This window comes from Macrobrachium nipponense, chromosome 24 (assembly GCF_015104395.2).
Source record: "Macrobrachium nipponense isolate FS-2020 chromosome 24, ASM1510439v2, whole genome shotgun sequence".
Lineage (NCBI taxonomy): Eukaryota > Metazoa > Arthropoda > Malacostraca > Decapoda > Palaemonidae > Macrobrachium > Macrobrachium nipponense.
The window spans coordinates 25,347,376-25,362,375 of NC_061091.1; the positions used below are offsets into that span (position 1 = coordinate 25,347,376).

Consider the following 15,000-nt stretch of genomic DNA (forward strand, 5'->3'; position numbering starts at 1 on the left):
CAATATGGGGATAAGAAAATCATGGCGATGAAAGATTTTCCTTCGGTGAAAAAATGAAAGAATATGTATGATAAAAATGATAGGAAATGGGCGTTTTCCTATATTGAAAGAGTTGACTAAACTGCTAGGCTACATGAAAACTACATTGCCCTGCAAATGGAAAACGTATTGACAAAACGTTTGATTAAAAGAGAGTTAAGCACGGTTTTCATTATGGACCCAGGAGTGAAACAGGAAGCGATATAGAAGATAATTCAACTGGCCCAATTCGGATATCAAGCAGCTGTATAGGGATAATAATCCATAATGGACCAAGAAAATAAGACAATGCAATTCCTCTGGTACACCAGAAACAAAAGTGCAGAATAATCATGAGGGGGCCAGAGATATTTCTAACACTGGCAAAACGAGAAAAGGAAACTGGAAGCTTGTTTGGCGAGTCAAAATGGAATACTAAAAATATTGTTCCGAGTGAATGTGGCAATACGAGACAACGTTTCCCGTTGGTAGCTTCAGGATACGAAAAGATCTCTTTCAAGATTCTGATTTCCAATTTTACCGAATCGCGAAAACGGAATACTGCAGTCACGTAAAAGGTTTGATCTAACTGGCCAAATTTTATAATTGAAAAGTTTGCTTGAAATGACAAATTTGGACATGACAAGAAATTTTTTTGTTTTAGCTGGCAAATGTCATATCAAAATAAAAGGCTATCTTCTGGAAATGACAAAAGGAAATGAAAAAATAATCAAATTTTCTTAAAGCTGCAAAGCGTAGAGTATTGAAATAGAAGCGATAAAATGTGAAAACTTTTTTACCCTTTAGTGGAAGATGGCTTCAATAAAAGTGGACAAGGAAAATGAGTTTTATTTAGGGAGGGGAGACTTATGAAAACGGATGTATGAATATTTTGAGGACGTTTTCCTCAAGTTTCAACGGCTCGGCAAAAATGACGAACAAATACGGTGAAGATTTTTTTCACGGAGTTGTATAAGGGTTGACTACAAAGACAAAGCAGAACAAGAGAGGCAATGGACACCATCTATTTCCCGAGTAAGAGATCGGTCTAACCACAGAAAACCAATTATTAAATGAGTAAGTAAAGCCTCAAAAACTAAATTTTCCTCAAGTAGGAGATGATACAACTCAAAATCAGGACAAGGAAAGCCAAAAAGGACAATTGTTTTTAAAGGAGAGACATTGTGGTATTGTATAAATATAATACAATGTTACTAATGAGATGGAATGACATGATTTGCTACTAATGATACCATCGTCAGGAAGGAGGATGATTATATACATATTCTAATACCAAATATTTTATGACTATTTTGCTGCTAACTACCATTCCTTTACAATAAATTGAAACCGATTTTAAAAAATTAATTATTCATGAATTAAAAAAAGAAATTAATAAAATGAGCTAATTTTGAAATATAAATTTCATATCGGAAATTTCCATATATTTTAAAAGAATCGAAGAAAAGGCGGTACTGTGCAACGATACAAATAAACAAAATAAAAAATAAAAATATCAACTAAAAGAAATCAATGCAAGCAACTTCAAGGCATGAATCTATCTTATTTCCTGACCAAAAGCTAAAGACTTCTAAAGCTAATAAATAAGAATTGAAAATACAAATATCTAAACAAACAAAACAAAAATGAGTATTGAAATATTTAAAAAAAGGTGAAAACCATTACTGAATATCAGTAGATATTCCCAGCTTTATAAAGTACCTAAAAAATACACGTGGAAAAATAAACTGCAACAGTTACAATTATTCACATTATTGCAACTGAATGTTGACAATATAAAGCATGCCGAGAAAAAATGGTTCATCAATGGAAGGATACTATCAACCAAATATAACTTACGGCGGGATTTTACGTGTCGAAGCCTAAATGAATCTACCGAAAAAAAACCCATACTCCCTATAAGGTATGTTATGAAGAGAATAGGGTTGCTTGCACATGCAAAGACAGTTGGCAAAAATACCACCAAGCAGCATGAAGGGTACCAATATCAAATTTAGGTTATCAAGAACATACACACAATTGTTGTTGTTGTTGTTGTTGTTTAGATTACGAGATCTTTATGCCTTTGGGGGAACTTACTCTAAAGAGCAACCAATGTTTCATTAACTTTTTTATATAAATATAACTATATGAGCTTGTTGGCGCGAACACGCGCTGGAACCTGGGGCTGCTGTCTCCCCTACCATCCCGTTACCCTACCTACTCCGCCTCAACCCGGGGCGGAAAAACCAGTTTGCAGGGGGTGGGTGGCTGTGTCATGCCTCCCCTACTATCACCCGGGGGAGGACAAACGAGATGAGATCCACTCGAATTTTAATATTACATATGTAAGTGGTTTCCTACAGAATTTGACCTTGGGTTTCAAATAGTCAAAACTTCTCCAAGTAACTAAATGGGAGCGGATATGTTATATTTCATATTATTTTTTGTCTCAAGAACTGCAAGTTCCTGGAGATTCGACAGTGCTTTTTTCCCCTTTGCAATTCAGTACAAAAACAATGGGTCTTACATCCACCCAGTCGGACCTTCCTCTAAATGAAATTTTATGTCTAAAGCTATGAAGATGAAGACGTACAGCTGGTAACAGCTCGCAGGGCGGCGTTCGCCTCCCGTCAGGGGCGAATACGTGAGGCTATCTACCAGTGGTTACCACAGCGAGTGACGTCATGGTGTGGAGTTGGGGTTACCTGGCTGGCGTCCGCCCGAGAAGCAATAACTTTGGGGAGGACTAAAACTGACGACTTTGACTTTGACAAAGCTATGAAGGATTACGAGAATACGTAGGAAAGATGATTAACAAGACTTTGAAAGCACGACCGCAAAAGGATGAACAAGCGTTGCAGGAAACGCTTCAAAAAGGTAGGAATGGAAATGGAGAAACACGAAAAATAAAATAAATAAATAAAGTCAGATGACAGCAGAGAGGAAACGTAAATACAAGGATAAGAATTAAACTAGACCAAATAGCATTCCAGAACTCGTCGGCAACAGATCTAAGAAATAATGAAACGAGTCAAACAATGACAAAAGAAGAAAAATAAGAAAAAATGAGAAAGGGAAACGCGAGCGGACGAACTTGCGACGCGAAGAACGCTCCCCCCCTCCCCCCCCCCCAACAACCCCACCCTCCGAAATGTCGCCGCTAGAGATGTGAACTAACCCGAGTTCGAATTTCAAGGCAATACGTCTATAGGCACTTTAGGCCAACTTTAATCAAGGCAGCTTCAAAGAGACGAAAGTTTGTCGTTTCGTGCCTTGAGGAGGTGTATCCAGAGAGAGAGAGAGAGAGAGAGAGAGAGAGAGAGAGAGAGAGAGGATTTTATAGTTAATGCGAAAGTGAGTGAATTTGTGCGGATTCTATAGTTAATGACAGATAATTTGTGGGGATTTTATATTTATATTGAGAGAGAGAGAGAGAGAGAGAGAGAGAGAGAGAGAGAGAGAGAGAGAAAGGGGATTTTATAGTTAATGCGAGAGTGAGTGAATTTGTGCGGATTCTATAGTTAATGAGAGAATTTGTGAGGATTTTATATTTAGAGAGAGAGAGAGAGAAAGAGAGCATGTTTGTGAGGCTTTATACTGAGAGACCGCAGCTTAGTCAACAAGGCTATTTAGCTCATAATTATTCTTAAAAAAATCATCACAATTGAGCAAAATTGCAGCAACGGCAGAACCGACCTTAATGACAGACACCCCAAGTAGGTGTCGAAGGCAAAGCCAGCAATTCTCAAATGCTCGGAATCGTCAAACTACATGTTATTGATGCACCACAAACAGGAAGTTCCGGGGCATGCACCAGCTGGGTTAATCAATGAAGTCTTGGTTCTGTTGGAGTTTAGGACTGTATACCACGGACTAAACTACTTATTATTAAATATAATATATGAAGGCTGGAATGGTGCTGCTGTCACTGTCTCTCCTAACCTCCCGATCCCCTAGCTAACCGCCGCGCCGGGCGGACAAACAGATTTTCAGGGGAGTGGATCCCTAAATACCCCACTCCCCCAGGGGCGGGTAAACAGTCACCCGGGTGAGGGCAAACAAGATCCACTCCGATTTTATTTTTATAGATAAGACATATCTGTCACTACTTAATTTCGCATTTCGGAAGAGTAAATAAGGTCCAAATTGCGTCGTATAATCTGCACACGTTATATTTCTAACTAACTATTTTTAGTTATACATCTCTGGTACTTCTACTTAATTTCGCAATGCGAAACGGCAAAAAACTCTAAAACTCGTAGTACAATCTGCATATATACATTAATCATTGTATTTTGGCTGATAACAAAGGTTCCAAAGCCGCTTCTTGTGGAACACTAGACCTAAGGAGTTATGGAGTTACTGGAAACATCTTCATCACTCTCTCTTTGCTGTTATAATCGCATAGACATTCGTTAGAACCCTGGCTATACCTAGGTTAGGTGCAACGGCGAAAATTAAACTGAAAAAGTCTGCACTCATACCCATTATCATTTTTTTTTTTCTAACTGGGGGTGGGGATAATAAGTATGCGCTTGTAATACGTTTTAGTTCTTAAATATTCCCTATAAGCTTATGACCTATCAGTAAGCACAAACATCAGAGATTCAAAGGGCCTGCTCAGGTCTCCATATGGAGTTCTCACTACAAGGACAACCCTGGAATGACTGAAAATAAACTTCAATCAAAGAAAATGCGACTCACAATCCCTTTGGAACACGATGGCAGCTACAAATCTAAGAGGGGCCTCTCCGTGATAAACGTAACCATACCTCACTGTCATTGTTTGACGTTTTAAACAATTTGAGATTCAATTTCTACCACGGTGAATTTTTCCCAGCTGCCAAAGCTGCTGCTGCTGCGAAAAAATAAGTAGCGATTGAAAAGAAGACTTTCAATCTACCATTCTACCGGTAGGAAAATCAGACTTCTCTTCATAATCATCACCGCGGACCATGTCAAGAAAAAAGCGAGTGGATTAAAACATGAAAGCACAACGTATTGCGATAAAAACAATTGCAGTTTTAGTACCAACCATAGATTATGGCCGGTAATAAAATTTTACCGAGATTGAATCCAATGGTGGTCTCATACGAACAATAGGTATGGTCCCCTGATTTTATTCCACACCGGATTAAATCACATACGAAGAAGCAGTTCTAAAATCAAATGAAGAAAACACTATAGCTATATATACATATACATACACACACATATATACATATAATACAATATATACATTATATATATATATATATATATATATATATATATATATATATATATATATATATATATATATATATGTATATACATACACACACATATATATAAATATATATATGATACAAAACATTACAGCGGGAGGCTTATGTATGGAACAAAATCTAACATTAATTGATGATCAAAACTCAACGTTATAAAAGAAGAGACGTGAAAACAAATAAACGATTCTGATTAAAAAAAGAACATGGAATGAAATATCAAATAAAAAAAAACTAGTATTATTTCTGGAACTACTTAACAGAAAACAAGGAACTGAACATCATCAATGCGGGTCAAAAGTCAGGCGACGGAAAAATGACTTGGCTAATATGAATGTTCTTAATTTTTAACTTGAGAATTTTTATTTCGCTTTTGTTTAGCTGAAGATAGATGAAATGATCAAACGCTTGAATAAAATAGATGCCAGTGAAATGGAATGGAAGTTAACATGACAAACTGCGATTAAATGTATGCACCCAGAAGTAATGAGGAGAACGCCTTAGAGAGAGAGAGAGAGAGAGAGAGAGAGAGAGAGAGAGAGTCATGCCTTTTTTCGCCTCCTTTGCAAAGCGAAGTCACAAGAGATGAACTCGAGTCGCACTTATTGGAGTAATTAAGGGGGAGCCCAAAATGCCATTAACTCCTATTAACCCCCTCGTCTCGGGACCATTCATTTCAGCATTTCTTTTTATCGAATGACGTTTAAACGCGTCGCAAAGAGGTCGTTTGGTCGAGATGAACTTTCAACAGCAACAACAACAACGAAGACGACTTGATGAGCACACACACATACGAACACAGGCACAAGCATGCAATTGTAAAGGCGACTCTCATGCTATGGGAAGGATGGAAGGGGGACGGTCCGGTTGAAACGTTGAAGGGGGGCGGGATTGGTTGGGAGTGGAAGGAGGGGTTGTTTGGTGCGAAAGGGGGGAAGGGGGGGGTTTAGTTTGGTTTTGGTTGGAAGTGGAGGGGGATTAGGTTGGAAAGTGGTGAGGCACATGTGGATTGTAGGTTGGTTGAAAGTGACGAAGGGGCTTGGTTGGATCTGCGGGGGTGGGGGTGGAGGGTGGGGGGATTAGGTTGGAAATGAGGGTGGAAATGGGGGAAGGGTTTGGTTGAAAGTGGAGGGGGGGTGGTTTGGTTGGAAATGGGGCGGGTGGGTTGGGGGAGGCTGTGCTAAAACAACATGGTAAAACCAAAACTGGATTTATAAAAAAAGTCAAAACACAAAGCTACACAATACTACACAATAAAGCCAAAGCCACGTTTTCGAAAACGTGAATACAGGGTAAAGCAGAGCTGTGAAGTCACATTCATTCTTTCGAAAACGTGAGTGATATATAAAGCTACGATTATAAAGAAAATCCACACTCACGTTTTCGAAAACACGAACACACAGTAAATCAACAGAATCCCGCACTTTAGGGGGAAAAGCTACAAAATGCGTTGCATCCAAAGTGAATGAATATTGAGCTTTGCTCTAAATGAAATCAAGTAAAAAAAAAAAAAATATTGAACTAGACTCAAACATGTTGCACGAAATACCCAATTCGGAAGAAATCAGGTCGCGTCAAAAATATCTTTGATTTTCAAATGATTTCAGTGATAAATGTCATGAGGCTCATTCATTATTCATTCACTGTAAATGCACGTCGACTCATTCACTGCTAAATAAATGCAAAGTACATCGTTTACGGAATATATTGCACTCTTTCTTCAATTAATAAAAATTGTTTGACTCTCCAGTTCTGGTTAAAAAAAAAAAATGAAAATTTGAATATAATTGGCATCAAAACATATAGTGTCAGTATTTTCCTGGTTCATATGAACTCAGTATTTCAATAAGCATGAGCAATAAAAAAAAATATACAACAATATATAAACAATGATTAGGCAAAAAATATAAATACACATTAGCAAGCATTTCTGAACATATGCCAGAAAACGTTATACATATGCAAATTAGTAGAAGATAAATATCATATAATAGCAACACAGAGTATATGAGAACAACTGAATACATTACAAGCACTTAGCAAAAAAGGAGATTGAATATTACACTGAGCTTATTTTCTAGAAAGTTAATAATGTAAACACATAATTATGAAACCATAATTAAGATTAAAAAAATAGCAATTATGAGGAGTTCATGAAGTACAGTCACATTTTAATAATAATAATAATAATAATAATAATAATAATAATAATAATAATAATAATAATAATAATAATAATAATAATAATAATAATAATAATAATAATAATAATAATAATAATAATAATAATAATAATCGATGAGTGGACTTTCAATAACTCTACAATAATAAATACAAAAATAAAAGACTAATTGTTATTACAAATAATTAAAATTTCTGTTTAAAAAGAAGATTTAAAACTGCTTACTGTCCGTGCTAATACTGGTTTATTTCAGTAAGGCAATTTACTAAAATAAATGCGCTTTTAGACCTGAAATTCATAAGACGTTAATCGACCAGAAGCTACTAGAATTGTTGTTGCAGCTATATTTATCTTATATCTCTTATATTTTCAATGATGAGTTTTCACACAGTATAGTTTTAGTCAATGCCAAGTTAACATTTAGTCAAATCTTTGCGTTTAAAGAACGCTTCTGAACGGGTTCGTATTCAATCAAATTCTAATTTTCTCATTTTCTCAAGACGTGATTTTGTTCCTTCCCACCTAAAACTAACCATTTACTCGCACTCACCCTCGTGTTTAGTTTCCTCAGGGTCTATTATAGGAAAATGCCTGGCCAAGAACTGGGACCTATGAGGTCATTCAGCGCTGAAACGGTAACTTACATTAAAAAGGTTTGTCAGGTGTAACAGGAAGAAAACCTCGCAGTTGCACTATGAATCAATTGTTAGGAGTGGGTGGATAGTAAGATGGAAGAAAGGGAATATGAAAGGAGGTACAGAAAAAGGATCGAAAGGGGTTGCAGCTAGGGGCGAAGGCAAGCTGCAAAGAACCTTAAGTAATGCCTACAGTGCACCACATGAGGTGCACTGATGGCACTACGCCCCAACAAGGAAAAATTCCTAATGGGCATCCGAGTATTTACTTCAATCCTTTCGAGGTGAATTCTCTCTGTCTTTCGTTAACACTCACTCCTCAACTCCTAAACGTTTAGTTTCCCCAGTGTTTAGCTAAGTTTGGAAAACTACGAACAAGGTAAACATCCACTCAGTCCTTAAATGTTTAGTTTTTAGAAGACTCATATGAACCACCTCAACATTCTCACATATACTTAAACTTTAGAATTAACTCCCTTAACGTTGAGTTGTTTACTTCTCTTATGCAAAATAAACACTCATGGATCAACCATAATAAAATAACTTTAATGGGAACGTCTGAGGACAGCACCTATACAAAAGGTTAATATCACATGCTTAGTAGTTGCTTCACATTTTCATGACTTTTTTTGGTCTGAACAGTAAAAGCATAGAAGAGCCTTTTAATAGCGTGATCTAGTAAGATTAACAGATTGTTATGAATATAGTTAATTGATCAAAGGTGTGACTGGAATGTTCTAATAAAGCACTGCAAAAGCGGCATTAGTTTTTATTTTATTTTTTATTTTCAGTGATAAGAGATTATAGCAGCAAGGAAAATTATGAATAAAAAAAATTATATGAACTGGCTATGGTTAATCATTTGAAAAAATTATAGAAGTTTGTTAAAAAAGAGCAAAATCGTCAATATAAACAGAAATAGGAAAATCCTGGTGACAAAATATGAAAAAATTGGAGAATTTCTTAACGGAAAAACTCTACAGTTACTACTTGCAGAAAAACAAGATATGAAAACAAGCCATGGGGCATATTCCAAAAGTTGGAAAAAAAAAACAGCAAAAGTCTTTACTCTGAAAAACCAAAAACTGAAAAAAGCAAAAATAGTAAAAACAAAAACGGCAAACATTTAAAAACACCAAAAAGAAAGAAAACGCAAGATCAACAAAACACAACGATTAAAACACCGTAAAATTACCCCAAAAACTACTGAAAATGAAAGATTAAAAGGAGGACGAAGAAGAAGACGAAGAAGAAGAAGAAGTAGATGAACGAGAAACCACTTGACATCACCAACATCCTATTCATCTCTGAAAACAATCACGAAGACCTCACCTTCAGATTAACGATGTCCCTCTTCTCTCCGTAAGGGCCTGTGAAGATGTCGTGGGTGATGGTGCCCGCCTTCTGCCTCTTGGCCCGCCACACGATCAGCAAGATGGCCGACACCAGCAGGATGATGACAGCAATGAGCACCCCGATGACCAGCGCCACGTACTCCTGACCCTGGGGCTCCTCCGAGACGTCGGTCACGACTTCAGGGTCAGAGAAAGAGAAAGAGAAAGAGAAAGAGAAAGGTTATTTCATTTCTTAAAGGAAGTGGAAGAGGGACTGAATAAGATTTTGCATCAACTAAGTAAAATAACTTGCACATCAAATTAGTTTTTAAGCTAGGAATGTTCCAAAAGCCTAATTTCGATCAAATGATTAAAAGTGGGTTTTTAAGAAATGTCTACTTTAAGTAATTATTCTTCAAAGACTACAAAGACTTTGAACGAGTCATCCCATAATGAAAGCGCAACTTTCTATACAAAAATCACTGACAGTACGAGGAAAATACCTGGGTTTGCCTTTGAGAGAGAGAGAGAGAGAGAGAGAGAGAGAGAGAGAGAGAGAGAGTCACACGTAGAGAGGAAGCCATAAAAGTAGCAAGGTATGAATAGAAAAAACAGAGAGAGAGAGAGAAGAGAGAGAGAGAGAGAGAGAGAGAGAGAGAGAGAGAGAAGAGCAATTATGCTGAAGGAAACAAAACCATCACGCGCAGAGTGGAAAGCATAAAAATAGCAAGGTAAAAGTAAAAAAACCTATAAAGAGAGAGAGAGAGAGAGAGAGAGAGAGAGAGAGAGAGAGAGATCGTAGCAACGAGGAAACAAACACAATCACACGCAGAGTGGGAGGCATAAAAGTACAACTGTAAGCATAAAAAAAAACTAAAGGAGAGAGATTTTTGTGGTTACCTAAGTTTCGATGATTCTTGTCTCCTACAGGTGCGCCGTCGTGCATATAACCCGACGAAGAATCGTGCTGGGGCGCCCCTTGCTCGTCTGGGGGCACGTCGTCTGCACCTGTCTCGACTGTGAAGTTGCCTCTTGCAGGAGCTGAAGAAATAAATAAAAAGACAAATGTTCGATGAATGTATTGTATGAATATAGACAAATTTTATATAAACACACACAAAAATACATATAAATCATAGACTGAATATCTTTTATAATAATATAAGCCGAGTGGATCTTTCTAGGTTGTCCGTCCCGGGTGGTGACGAGTTAGATATAGGGGAACGGGTGATGACTTGATACATCCACCCTCCTGCTGCAAACTTGTTTGTCCGTCCAGGGTGGGGACGGGGCAGAGGCAGGAGATCGGTCGGGAGGTGTAGGGGAGACATTACACATCCACCCTCCTTTCCGGGATTGAGTAATATATATATATATATATATATATATATATATATATATATATATATATATATATATATATACACACACACACACACACACACACACATATATATATATATATATATATATATATATATATATATATATATACACACACAATACAACTATGTACTCCAATATATCAGTCCAGTTTTTTCAAATCCAAAAACAAAAGACGTGGAGCGGTGTTGCTGGAAATGGAGCGAGAAGAGAAGAGAAGTGGTTTTCCAGTCTATGAAATATTCACCTGTTGGGATCTGTCCGTCTGAGAGAGAGAGAGAGAGAGAGAGAGGTTTTAGCCATACGAACGTTAAACATGTTGGGGTGGAAGGGCGGAGAATCTATATTTAAGCGTCGTTAGAGTGTGATACACTTCAAGAAATGTTTTCCAAGATCTAAGCCCATAAATGAAAGGAAAAAATAAAGATGAAATCACTAACTGGAGGAAAAACGAAAATGAAAGCAGCAGAAAGGAGATGCCAAGACCAGGCGATCAAAAAAGCCACTGGTAAAAGCAAACAGATTTGAGGGAAAGGGTGAAAGGTAAAAGAAAAATCAGAAGGAAGACGGAGAGAATGAATATATACGTATATGCTGCACATATCCCGCAGATAACAGAACACTAATGTAAGTAATGAGCGGAACCCATAAATAAATTACGACATTGATAAAGAAGCAAGGCAAGGAAGCCAGAGATCATAGAAACATCAATTACCCCACTGATAAAAAGAGATCTATTACTGGATAACCAGGACAATATCAAACACATCTATTACTCCCTATCTGAAACAATAACTACAAGCTATCCTCCTCCAGTTAGGGACATCCTCGTGTACGACAGATAAAAGGGGAGGTGGGGGGGGAGGGGGGTGCTGGATGAGGGGAAGGGAACTTAGGATCGGGAAGGTAGCCTTACGAATTAGAAGGTAGAGGCCTAACCTTGAGGGCATATGGAACAGGGGTGACTTGGAAGACACCTCAAAGGAGGTTTAGAGGGGTTGCAGAGAGGGAAGGGGGCGATTTGGGAGACGGGTGAGGAAGGGGGTATAGGGTAGGGGGGGGGGTATAGGATGAAAGGCAGCGACTGCAGCACCAGCTTGGGCTGATGTGTCAGAAGCGGTGGCCGGAGTAGCGCGGCAGCCAGCCTTTATTGGCCTCCCTTATAACCATAATGTGCTATCTCCCCGCTCCCCCCCGGGGTTAAAATCGCCCTTGCCACGGGGTACCGCAAGGGCTAGAATCGCCCTCGCGGCCTGGGCAATCTTGTACTGTTGTGTTCTGTGAATAAATTTCAGCGAGGTTTTGAGGGCGGGCGGGGGAGGGGGAAAGTGGGGAGGGGAGGTTGTCCAGATAGGCCCAAGCAAGATTTATGCCTACTAGGTTTTGTGATGCGGGATGGAAACAGAAGGTCAAATGGCTCATTTAAAATCAAAATTTTCCCGAAGAATAACAGCTCTGAACACATTTTATTTCAATTTTTCCCGAGGGGAAAAAATATAATGTTACCCCTTTATGGCCTCGCTCTGTTGAATTTCCTCACGGAGCGAGGCGGACTTCTAAAAGGGAAACATTATAATATTTTTATGATAATAGCATTCCGCGGAATATTATGAAAAGCCTGGAAGGCTCTTGTATTACAAGACATAGAAAAAGGAATAAAAAAAACTGGTATATACTGTAATTACATAATGCATTATGTAATTACAATATATTTACAGCGAATTTTTTGATAACAAAACATGACACTTAACCAGATTGCGAACATCATATTAATATTACCATCTCAATTATTGTTCTTGTTATGGTTATTTCAACTGATAAATGTAATTATTTTCCTAAAAGTCAATAATACAAATGAAATTAGCAAATACAGAAAAACAAATCAATTACTTCTAAAACGATTTCCTATGAGCTGTCTTCGTCAACATCCACCAGAGAAATTAATAATAGAACATTCTATCTATCTAAGCTTTTACTAAAAAGGAAATGAATTACTTCTTGAATAATGTTGCACGAGACAAAATTATAAGATAAATTAACGGTTTCATGGGAGGTTCAAAGAATGAGTAGGAAAGTCGAGTTATTAGAAAAACGAACATTTTGAGGAAGAATTGTTGGACACTAAGCCAACAAATCCTACGTAAAGCTTAGAAAATTTCAACAGACCTTTGAAGACAGGTGTGAGTAGACATTTTTGTTAATCGTCGGATGAAAAGATAATGAAGACAGACCCACTTACTCAACTCATTAAACAGGTCTATATAATATTAAAACATAGGTTAATGTATTGAAGAAAAAAATTGATTCAGTAAATCGACCCTCAATCCGTTTGACTTTCTACTACTTACAAGGTAAGCTGGGTGTAAGTTAATACAAATCCTTTTAAACTGCGAAAGTTTGCAAAGCAATGGTAAGACTCAACTTGCCATTAGAAATCCACGTTATGTAATATTCTGTACAGTTTTGATTAGCCGTCAAAATTCCAACACGAAATATCAGATCAAATAAGGGAGTCTTATTATAAACCAACAGGTTACTCAACCAGGCACTGGGGAGGCAATACACAGCAGCGAGTGGAACAACTTTCAACCTCGTCTCTCACTGTCTAGTCAAACCAAGTTGCACTTCGCGCCCGTGCAAGATACAGGTGTCAGGAATACAAATACAAAACTAAAGGATAAAAATCTAAAGGATAAAAAATATAAGTATAAAGGATAAAATACAACACCGACGGAGAAGCCCATATAAAAAATTCAAGCAGCCCAGAAATTTCCCAGTCAGCCTGAAGGTTAGACGGAAACTGGAACTGTCGCATGTTATTTGCAAATACGCTGCTATCAACAATTCCGAAGCAGTAGAGTTTCCTGGGAAATAAAGAAAACCTGCGATACATAACCGCTTATGAGAGAGAGAGAGAGAGAGAGAGAGAGAGAGAGAGAGAGAGAGAGAGAGAGAGAGAAATTCCACGGATGAGATCTAAATCAGTCTGTGATGTGATTTAACCTTTTGTTTATTTGATGAAGCGTCCCTGCTGAAAATTCTTCGGGATGAGCAGCTCGCAGGCGACACGGCAGTAAAGGTCACGGAGAGAGAGAGAGAGAGAGAGAGAGAGAGAGGTGATGACACACAATCAGAAATAAAAGGAAAAAATACAAACGAAAACAATAAAATAAAGTAACCGAGATCAGCCAGCACATTAGTACGAAACCATAAAAAAAAAAATTATTACAATGAGAGAGGGATATGACTTCAGGTAAAATGAATCAGTGTGGATATCCAAGAGACTTCCAGACCGAAATGAAATAAAGGCGAACCGAGCCAAGGAAGAACGTGGGAATTCTGGACGGTGCTACTTACGAATGAAAAGACGAAGAAGGCGTAGGGTCTGGCGGGAAGATGAATTAATCAAGGACCCGAGTGACGAGAATGAAGAAGAGAAAGTGGCTGAAATGGCCCAGCAATGAATCGTGAGATTAAGCAGCGGGATCTAAGGTATTCTGATGTGTCAAAGAATAAAGATATAATTTAATTGGGGAGGAAAGGGAGCAGTGGACGAATTCAAGGCTAAAATAAAGATTGCTAACGGATTATGACACCTTTGGTTTGGGGATTAAGGATAATATCAACACTGACGTCTCGTTTGAAATGAGAATAATAGCCAGTTTCATGAATTGGAATACACTTTTGCGCAAAACTATATTTTACTTAATACATTCCTAAAGGTGCAATTATAAGAATATTTGGATCCAGGAATGTAAATCTGATAACAAATATAAAGCCACAAATCATAACTTACAAATTTACGATCTTTACTGAGGCATTCCTGGCAAATCGTTCTAACGCCCTGCCAAGAGAACCAGTGAGCCTAAGAAATTTACAAATCCCAGTGCCAAGAGCACATCCATATTTGACAAAATCTTTCAATCCAGATTCCGGAACTTTGTAATAAATTCTGGATATTCGTACCGTGTCATCGAAGCGACCTTAGAGGAAATAGATGGAAAATGTAGTTTAAGGAAAGTTCCCTTCCTAAGTTCCTCAAGCCATTTATATCTGACAAGTCACTCTGTCAAGTACAGGTCTGAATGATACAAACTATGTATTAACGGGATCAAGTAATGTAACTTACCAATAAATTTTAAGTTTCTCAAGCAGGTCAGTCAGCTTATAAAGGATTCTGG

The 15,000-nt window shown here is 37.8% G+C and overlaps 1 protein-coding gene across 1 annotated transcript in view; it reads right to left on the reverse strand.

The window, feature by feature from the left end:
• Nucleotides 1-15,000, reverse strand: part of LOC135205530 (discoidin domain-containing receptor 2-like) — a 580,705-nt gene that overhangs the window by 54,842 nt on the left and 510,863 nt on the right. The window contains 2 exon segments of the mRNA XM_064236283.1: nt 9,435-9,634; nt 10,337-10,477. Coding sequence (XP_064092353.1) covers nt 9,435-9,634; nt 10,337-10,477 — 341 coding nt within the window.